This window comes from Acartia tonsa, chromosome 7 (genome assembly GCF_053477335.1).
Source record: "Acartia tonsa isolate MP-2025a chromosome 7, ASM5347733v1, whole genome shotgun sequence".
Classification (NCBI taxonomy): domain Eukaryota; kingdom Metazoa; phylum Arthropoda; class Copepoda; order Calanoida; family Acartiidae; genus Acartia; species Acartia tonsa.
Genome location: NC_137266.1, coordinates 31091776 through 31102323, shown reverse-complemented (window position 1 = coordinate 31102323; position 10548 = coordinate 31091776). Strand labels below are relative to the sequence as shown.

Below are 10548 nucleotides of genomic sequence, written 5' to 3'. Positions count from 1 at the left end.
TTTGTCCAAAAAAGGATAACTGCACATTATTTTTTTATTAGACTTGATATACAAACAAAGATGATTCTAAAACCTAAACTTACTACAACTTTTAATAGAAGTATTATAATGGTTATTTGCATTTGTACATCCTTAGATTACCAAGATGCCTGTCACCAAATTAAGGTATAGAAAATCAACGTAACTGTGGTCATAAATGTCAGTCGGACATAGAATAGTTATAGAGTAACTACTTTACTATAGAAAATATTTCTTTAAAACCTTTTTAGACAAAAGAATATAAAAATCACTTATTTTAAGTGCTTTTAAAATATTTATTAGAGCACCAATTTCATACATCAGCAAGTTATATTAAAATATAAAAAAATATTTAGAAATACATATTAATATTAAGCAAGAACTACAATAACAAAATTTATACTTTTCTATTCATTTTTAGATAAAAATAATAAATATCTATTCCGGCGAATAACATTCAAACGTACTTTTTTTTTCATCTTTTAGCGAATCTACTCTTTAAGTTGACACTTCATGTACAAAAAATGCTAGAATACTACAAACAACATTAAAACATTTTCAACCATAAATAACGTAGCATAACAAGTACATTTTATAGATTAGGCAAAATCATGTAAAAGAAGGAATGGTTAGGACGGTTTAGAAACCAAAATAAATAAGAGGGATATAAAAGAAAGTGGTCAGCGAAGAAATACGTACAAACATATCTTAATTATAGAGTAACTGTGTCACTAAAAACTGATTAATAACACTACACTACAATATCTTAAGACACGCTATGACACTAAAACTATACTAAAATTAACTTTGAAAGCATATTTTCATACAAAAACATAAGATGAAAAATCTAGATCCTTCTAGATATATCACTTTAAAAGCGAAGCTTTTCTACATGAAAGTGAACCAAAATGTAAGCTTTTTACGATATAATATCATTGAGTTTTTAAACTTTTGTTTATTAATTCTAAAAACTTACTTTATATTTCTAAAATTTATAGTTCTCATATTGTAAAAAGCTTTATTTTTATAGATATTATCATTTCTTCATATTGTATCAGAGTTGGAATGTAATCATAATATGTAATATTAAACAATTTATACATGATAATAAATGTATAATAAAGCCTCAAATATACTTAATTAAAAAAATATTTTTATTGAATCAAGGACATGTATCAAAAGAGATAAAAAAAACAGCATCCACTAGACTAGGGCCTTCATGTAATAACTGAAATATAAATTTTCGTGATCGTAAATATTTATCTCCAATGAACAGATCCTGAACCTATGAATTAACCGATTAAAAAAATACGAATACATTTTTAAAAACATGTAAATTGAATAAGATTAAAATTTGGCAATCATGAATAAAATCCATTGACTATAAGACAATAAAAATACTAAACAAAGTTTGGCGATTCTATTTACAAACAAACAAATCATAAATTTTCATATTAATAAGATTTGTCTGCAATTAAATTTGACTGACACCAACTCCAATTCTAGTTGCTCTGTATTCTTCTGAATTCTAAAAATAAAATTATAAAGTTTTTGTTAATTGTAAAGGCTGATAATAAGTCAAACAGCTAAATAAGAAACACGATAAGAAAAAGCATTAAAAACCCTGAAGAGTAGAATCCAATCGGTTCAGTGGTTACCGAGATCTTAAGGGACGGACAGACGGACAGATAGACGGACAGACAGACAGACGGCCAGACATCATTCTACTTTGTATTATAGATATGGAGTAAAAACGGAAAGCTAAATAATGAAAATAGTTTGTTTCAGTTCAAAAGGTCAAAAAGTTAAAATGTACAAAAATTTCAAAGATTTTTTTAAAAATGTTGAAATATGTAAATGGCATAATTTAGCTGAGAAATTTATCCTAATTGAGGCCGAAGTAAAACTTTAATTTTAAATAAATAATTGTTTTTTAAAGGTTGTTTTTTTTTATTAGGCAGTTGTCTATGATAATTACCTTTTGAATCGTAGTAGTTCGCTTGAACTTTGGGCTGGATGCGGCTGAACTACGCGAGGAAAGGCACTGAGAATCTGAACAAAAAATTTAAGATGTTAATTATAGTATCTATCACATTTGAGCTACTTTTTGGGCTTAATATTTTTACATCATTCACTTTTGTCCTGTAACCTTTCCTACAATTCTTAATCATTATATTTGCATATTTAGCTAAATTGAAATCTATCCGAAATTGCGCGTCCCTTCTTGCCAAAACAATCCACTTAAACTTTGTAAAAATCCTCCGCAAAAGCCGCAAAAGTATTTGAATTATTTTCTATGCCAATTTTTTATCCAACTACTAGATTTAAATGCAACTTTATCAACATGCCCCAGTCTCACTAAAATGCTGGATACCGAACTCTCTGTTCTCTATCTTTGTGTATACCTGTATCCTCCCTGTAGTCAATACCAAGCCTATCCTCCTCAGTCTCGACCAACTTCCTGTACACGCCAATCTCCATATCCAGGGCAACCTAGTTGAAACAAGAATATGAAAATAAAAGGATGGAAAGAATAAAGGGAAAAGGGGTTCTCTATGCAGGGACTTTTAATTGGGTCTTTGAATATCAGCCAATAGCTTTGGAAATGAAAATAAAACTAAGTAGCTACAATAGAGTAGAAAGCAAGGTCCCCAACACTGTATCAATGTATCCAAGTAGTTAACTGGATGATATATCTATACTTATACATTTATTTATGAGAATAGTTATTTCTCGCATCGTATTATATTTACAGCTTTCCGCGGATATAGAATGTACAATTATAATTTCAAAACCAGTTTTTTAGCCCCTATGTGCTGTAGGCACGGGCTAAAAAAACTGGCTTTAATCTTATGATTGTACATTTTCATATTCGTAGAAAGCTGGATACAATACGATGCTAGACATAGTTTTTTCGTATGGATGAGAACCGGTTCCTATCCACCGGATTCGAATGAATACGAGAAAATTAATTTCTTTATTTTCTGTTTTCCTTTTCTACATGATTGATTTGCCATATTTTTGGGTTTTGGCTTATGACTTATGAAAGAAGGCTGTAAGGGGGACCAAATCCTAGCACGCACCTAGTTAGTATCCTATGATGTTATGAAGCTGATTAAGTCATTTCTGCATTCACAATGCTTTCCATTAAAGTGTTTGTTGTGCACTTAAACCCGCCCCATTTTAAAAAATATTTTAAAAATAAGAATGGGGGGTTGTCTATGCCTAACCTCTGAAATGGGCCATTACCTCCCACAATTTTAAAATAAATAGGGGGGGGGGGGGTTATGCTCAAAAAGGCACTATGAGGGAAAACACCGAATAATATTGCGTAAGAAAAGCTTCAATGAGAGATAGACTTAAAGAGTTTCTCCAATACCAAAATTAAATTACTAAAGGATAGGAAAACAACATTTTTATCTACCTTTTTCTATATGTGTAATTAGGGTCAGTAAAAAAAGGAACATAAATAAAGTCGAGGAAAAAAAGATTATTTATAAAATTTCACGTATTTTGAAATTCTGTCTGATATCAACTATATATATTTATCTATTTGCGGATACGCTCGTTGTCGGAAAGGTAATAGGTTCGAATCTTGGCCAACAGCGCATCATAACCATGGACGTTGATAATAAAACTAATTCCTACTGTTAGGTGCAAGACATAAATAGTGTAAGTAGGGGAAATACCTTTTCCTAAAATAGGCAAAACTTATTACCATGAGTAAGGACTTCCAGAAAAGGTCGTGCAATCTAAGGGTTGGTTGTCTGAAGGACGTTTGCATATAATTAGCAAGATTTGGCTTATAGGTTATCTATCTAATTATCTACCTATCTATCTAATTATATACCTATCTATATAATTATCTACCTTGGTCTGCATAAGATTCTGATACTCTTGCAGCTGCTCGTTGATTTTCTCCAAAATTTTACGTATTTCATCATCCTTGCTGTTTATCTAAGAAAAGATTGCAAATTAATTTGATTAAAATGGCTGTTTATAAGAAAGAATTATATATTTTAGGTTATTATTAACAAAAACATTTGTAGATTAGGGGGGAGGGGGGTTAAAAACCTTTTTATCTCCACCCTTGTACGTACCTTGTACTCTGATTCAGATTAATGTTAATAGTATGCTCAAGTGAAAGAAAAATTCCCACAGAGCCCCCCCCCCCCCCCCCCAACTCGGGATGCATCCTACGCAGGACTTGGAAGGGAATGAATAGAGGATTCTAATAAGGCTGAATATCTATTAAACGAGTTAATAATAGTAATTTTCTGTTTGGCTAAGAACCGATTTTAATCAACCGGATATTATTCGGTTTTGAAGCGATACTGGAAAAATATATTACCTCCTTTCTATGTTGACTTGCAAGACTTTGTTGTCTCTGTCCCAGACCATCCAACTTTCTTACCAAGCGTTCCCTCTCTTCGTCAAGAGAACGGACCTACGAGAGAATTATGTAAGCAATAGTAGGGAGTTAATTTTCACGATAGGGCTATAATTATATTCACTTAATTTATATGTAATCATATCATGTTTTGCAAACTTTTCTTCTCTTCGTGAAGAGAGCGGACCAACAAGAGAATTGTATCAACTATAGCAGGGAATTAATTTTCATGACAAGGAAATCAGGAAAAAATCTTTTACCATTCGATTAGAAAATTAGATAAATTAAATAAAACAACTCTATATCTGAAAAGAGAGCAGAGCAGTTCCTTTTAAAATCCATTCATAAATTAAATAAAACTACCTTAAGGTTAAGAGCTGTAAGTCTTCTGTTAGCCTCTTCTAAGCCTTGGCCTAGAAATAATAATTCATTTAAAACTTGTAAATAAATGAAAATAAATAATAAATCAAGATGATAAAATTATAAAATGTAAATGTTTCATTCAGAAGATATTACTTGAAAAGTAAGTCATATCCAAATACCAGAAAAATGCTAAGGAACAGAATAAAAAAACACAGGGGTTTTAAGAGTTTTTAAAATTATCTATGTAGGCTTTCAAAAAATACTAAACCGATTAAGTTTTCCTTTTTATGGAATGCTTTAGGATATTTAGATTTAAATCTTTGGTTGTCTTCTGGCTTTTTTCTAGCCTTCAAAAACCAAGCCGCTAAATGTTAAAGTTAAGTATAACCTGAAGAGCTATTCTTGTATCTCTCCTTCGAAAGCTGGGCTTGTAATCCTAGAATATTAAATCTTTTTAAAAACGGCACGATTGCATTGGGGTAAAAGGTTGCAAAAATTGCAACAAAATTAGTAAATCCCTCTTAGGAATTGAAATTGAAGTTTCAAGGGATTATTATGGAAGAAATAAAAATAATAAAATGATAATCAAATGAGAGATATTAAAGACTCATTACAAACTTTCCTGATTTTGTATTACTTTTGAGGAACATGATTCCAGTTACGTCATATTTTTCTTTCCCGAAAAAGGGAAGGAGGGAAGAAAATATCTTCAAAAGTGATGGGGAAAACCCCCTTTTCTCCCATCTCTTTTTTCTTCCCCCCTTCCCTTTTTTTTCTTTCCCCCTTCCTTTTTTCGGGAAAGAAAAATATGACGTAACTGGAATCATGTTCCTCAAAAGTAATACAAAATCGGGAAAGTTTGTAATGTGTCGATATTAAAGTGAAAGAGTAGAGGGGGCTGGAATTAAACAAATGTATGTTTACAGTGTGGGGACCCTGTGCAGAATTTAAGACTGTGTAGCCATTAGCGTTGAAAATATTACCACAGCCAAGTCGCTGCAAAAGATCAGAAAGTAATTTGAAAGCAGACAAAAAAGGTCCCCACCACTGAAACCAGATAGCTGTCTGGGTTATACAAAGATACATCTATATTTATACATTTTTTTGGAAATAAGGCGATGTAGTGCATGTCACCCCTATTCCCTTTAAATTATTGCGTGAAGGGTGAAATTAACTACCAACCCCCGGGGCGCTAATCCTTCCCGAACCCCGAGAACTAATAATAATGTTTAATTGAAAAAACTTCGGATCATGGAAAGAAAACGAAGTAGCGGGTTTAGTCGTATTTTCACAGTAGCCTTTCTTATATTTTTAGCCCCTGCTGGGGGCTCTCACCCTGATGGGCAAAATCATTAAGGCTTACCTAACCTAACCTAAACTAAAGTACCAACCACTACTTCGCTTTCTTACAATGATACAAAACTTGTTACCTTGTACTTTCTGTTCAAACTTCTTATTCAATTCTCCTTTTCCTTCCTAGACAATAAACAATTAAATAGTTTTTTTTTATTTTTAAAATATTTAAGTATTTTATTTTTTCTTAAAATAACCAATGATATCGGCTTTCATTTCAATAGTTTTATTTAATTAATAATTTAAGAGAAATAATTCGGTGGAAAATTAAAAATTTCTTTATTCATTTTGTTATAGCTTTCAAATACTTTTTCAATGACTACCTTTGTTTCAGTTCCTCTAGTGTGTGTTCCTTTGAATTATATTTTTTCAATTAAAGAATTTCAATTCTATAAATTTTGTGTACAGACAACCAGACATCAATATACCCATAGACTATAGAGTAGTTATGCTTTCAAAATTTAAGAAAAAGGTACCTTCATCTGTTTTTCATAAACCTCTCTAAGGTCATTGAGCGCTCTTTGTACTCGATATTCATATTCTTTCTCTGAACAAATATTTTAAAAGTTAGATCAGCATATATTTAAAAGAATTTCTGTTTTCAAATTAAAGATTTTCTATATTTAAGATCTGTCCGTCCATATGTCATAACGTCCTTACTTAATGAATAGCTCTGACTGTTTATATTGTTACAATTGTAATTTTAATTCAAAATTGCATGATGATTTGCAATAACGCTTAAATTATTAGAAAATGTCCTTATTAAATATGTTGATTTAATATATAAAATTGTTCGTGGATAAAGCGAGATTCCTATAATTATTAGGTGCCAAACAATGCACGCACATGCGTTACTTTAAAATTATTGAAAATCGATCTTGATTCAAAAATCTTTACTAAAATTCAAATTTTAATATTTAAAATATTGGAAATATATTCCTTATTTCTAATTTTATTTTATATAGTATTTCTATACGTTATTTAAACCAAATTAAACTAATTTTTAAGGTTTAAAACGTTAAATTTTTATGTGATCAAAATTATCTAGATAAATCATGTTGTTTGAATTTTTGAATTTTTTATATCCTCCCTTAAAAGCTAGAGATTACAACAAAAAATCAGTGGAATTTTCAGGAAATATAAAACATCTTGTTACAGAAGACAAGAAAATTCATTTATAGACCATCGGTAAGTTACAGGAAAGATACTAATTGTAAAAAAAAATTACAAAAAATTGGCCTATTTCCAAGAATATCAAATTTCCTCCCATGGAGAGAGGGAACATTGTGCTATTTATTACACTAGTCCCCAAAGTCTTTTTACGGTTTCTTACTTGTTGGCTTATCAAGGTTTTATTGAATTTTGATAGGTTGGTACATTAAGTTGAGTGTCTACAGAAATGGTAATTTTGTGTACTATCATTGGGGATGTACATCAATTTATCTGTCATTGTCTTATCCCTTTAGATCCCTGATAGAAACCGACCAACATACATTTGAAGTGAGTAGCATAACTATTAGAATAATGCTCCAAAACTTGCTTACCCAATGCTCCCGACATCTCGACGACCTCTACTTGCTTCCTGACCTTGACCTCCTTCAGGGTGATGTCCATGTCTCTCACCTTGTCTCTCAACTCTTTCTCCATGGCCGAGGTCTAAACATATTTCATGATTGTTTGATAGCAGAGAGAGAGGGGATAATGGACTGTTTATTACACTAGTCCCCAAAGATTTATAATTTTCTCATTCGTTGTCTTAACAACTTTGGGGACTTTAGTGAATTTTGATTGGTTCACTAGGTTGAGACTTTCAACCACAAATTCTAATCTACAAAAGGGGTAATTTTGTGTTTCATCATTTGTGATGTACATTAATTTATCGGTCATTGTCTTATCCCATTAGATCTCTGGTTTGATAGACAAATAAAACTATATGTTAAAATTTTTTTAAAACAATTTTTATTTCGCAAATTGCATTGTCAAAATGTAATTGATACGTTCTCTTATTAGTTGGTTTAAAAACGTTATCCATTAAATATTGACTGCTTTTTAAAAAGTTTTCAACCAATAATAGTCTAAACAATAACATCTTTAAGGGACAAATCAATGTCAAATCATGTCTTAAGCCCATTTTTAAAACGGTGAATTTTTTTTTTAAATCTTAAAATCAAAGACATAGCTATAAATAGGAAAAATATATGGATTAGGTTTTAACATAAAGAATCTCTATTTTTTTAAGTTTTCGAGAGAAAAAATACTCCTAAAAATACAAATAAACATTTCAAAATAAATTTAATTTGTTTTGAAAGGTTTTATACCTGACTTTCAAGATCCCTGTTAACTTTCCTCAAGTCACCAAGCTGATACTCAGTCTCAGAAAGCTTTTCCTGAATTATAATTGATTAGCCGCTTCGCTCCTATAGGCCTTAGGGAAACTTTAGTGTGTGGGGGGGAGGGAAAGTTGACCCCAACCCTCACTTTTGATTTTATTTAAGAATGAAAAAGTAAAAAAAAATTTTCTTTTTCTTTTTAATATAATGATTATTATGCATTTGTATATTTGAAGAGGTTTCGTGATTAACTGCAAGAATTATATATAATGGAGTATTTACCTTGACATTATTTAGCTCTGGGAGAGCTTCTTTTAGTTTATCTCCGAGTCTACTCTTCTCTTTCTCTGCTGTACTTATCTTATATCTTGTCTTGTTAATTTCATCTCGAAGTCTAGAAGAAATAGGTAGATAATACAAAGAAAAACGGTGCCCGTTAATCATATTTTTGAAAGAAATTTAAACAAAAAGCTATCCCTCCCCGCTTTTCTTTATAAATCAAGGGGGGGGGGTTATCAGGTCTCAATTCTGGTAATAATAATGTAAAGTTGCTAATAGCTATGCTATGCAAATCAGACAAAGCCCAAAATACATAACTTTTGCACCACGTCGGCTTCCTGTGACGTCATAAAATGAGGGAGATGAGAAGAGAAGTGGGAAAGAAAATCCCTAAAAAAGAGATGGGGAATATAACGTCACAGGAAGACGACTTTGTGCAAAAGTTATGTATTTTGGGCTTCGTCTGCAAATCACATAGTTGGAAATCATTATGACTCTTTTAACATATACCTAAATTGATAATCAGAGTTTTCTATAAATATAAAAGGTTTAGCATTTAGATTACAAATAAAACTATATTTGTGTACCTTATAATACTTTCATTCTTGTCTCTCATCTGCGCCCCTAGCTTACTGTCTTGGCACTTCAATTCTCTAAAAATTAAAATCAATTCTAAAATATAATATAATATAAAGCTTATTAAAAGTAAATAAAAACATTACAGTTTTCATATTCTTCATAAAATAGATAGAATGAATGTGATTGTCTGTTTATCTAAACTAAAATTTAAAAACTTTCAGTTTGAAAGAAATTATGAGAAGCAAATTATAGGGCCTCTGACGTCATACTGGCCTACCATTGGTCTATGAAAATGTATGCTGTCTGTCCTGCCATTGGTAATTTAGTCTGTGTATTGGCATATCAATGGTTATTTGTATTGAAAAACGTCATTTTTTATAGGCACTACAAAGAGCTCCAAAATGTTACACTACCTGTTATCTTTAAGAATCTTATCAGAATTAGCTTGAAGATCTCTGTAGGTTTTTGTAAGATTTTCAATGGAGTCCTTCAAATCCTGTACTTCCTTGTCATACAGACGCTTGATTTGGGTCAACTCATTCCCTTGCGATTCTTCAATACACTCCAACTACAAGTAAAACAAGGATTACAACTTCTATAAGCAGACAATGATTTAAAATACATAATAACTAGATATGCGGACTAAGTCAGTTATAGAGAAAATACATAAGAAGCTTCGATGAGATTTCTTCTTTGATATAATTGATAGCCATACGATAAAAGGAATCTACACAAAAAAATCAGATAGATAGAAGTCAAGTGAATAGTAATACCCCTATAGAATGAAATGATATGCCCTATGTTATGATAAGATATCGACGAAAATAAATTATAAACTGGATTCAAATTGGTTGGAAAAATATGCAAAGAAAAAAAAATCCAGCTGCCTGTCTTAAATAGCCGCAGAGATAATTCCCTTTTCCAAGAGCACTACAAAACTGGTATCAAACATGAATCTCTTTTTAAATAATTATATTTAAATGCACAATATTAGACTCTAAAAATAGAAACCACTTAGAAAAATAATACATGTAAATTGTAAAGGCACACAAACTCTCAATTTATCCAATTATTGTTTTCTAGAATCAATTTATCTAATAATTTGTTACTAAAAAGGCTCTTTTATAAGATTGTTATTCGATTTTGTATTAACCTATAGTAGCTATGCTTTTTTACAATATACTCATGTTCTTCCATCATTAAGAAACGAAATCATTGTTTTGGCTGCTGTTTAAA

At 30.8% G+C, this 10548-nt stretch overlaps 1 protein-coding gene across 4 annotated transcripts in view; it reads right to left on the bottom strand.

The window, feature by feature from the left end:
- Positions 1-300: 300 nt before the first annotated feature.
- Positions 301-10548, bottom strand: part of LOC145325269 (uncharacterized) — a 32948-nt gene continuing 22700 nt past the window's right edge. For 3 of the 4 annotated variants that reach the window (XM_080168210.1, XM_080168213.1, XM_080168211.1), the window contains exons 16-29: positions 9726-9880; positions 9321-9386; positions 8737-8848; positions 8443-8511; positions 7669-7780; positions 6601-6671; positions 6202-6247; positions 5160-5207; positions 4772-4821; positions 4370-4465; positions 3889-3975; positions 2424-2511; positions 1997-2070; positions 935-1546 (exon numbers count right to left, since the gene is read on the bottom strand). In XM_080168210.1, coding sequence (XP_080024336.1) covers positions 1493-1546; positions 1997-2070; positions 2424-2511; positions 3889-3975; positions 4370-4465; positions 4772-4821; positions 5160-5207; positions 6202-6247; positions 6601-6671; positions 7669-7780; positions 8443-8511; positions 8737-8848; positions 9321-9386; positions 9726-9880 — 1128 coding nt within the window. In that variant the 3' untranslated portion in view covers positions 935-1492. Of the gene's footprint in view, positions 1547-1996; positions 2071-2423; positions 2512-3888; positions 3976-4369; positions 4466-4771; positions 4822-5159; positions 5208-6201; positions 6248-6600; positions 6672-7668; positions 7781-8442; positions 8512-8736; positions 8849-9320; positions 9387-9725; positions 9881-10548 lie in introns of all 4 variants that reach the window. The other variant, XM_080168212.1, reaches the window with a different exon arrangement.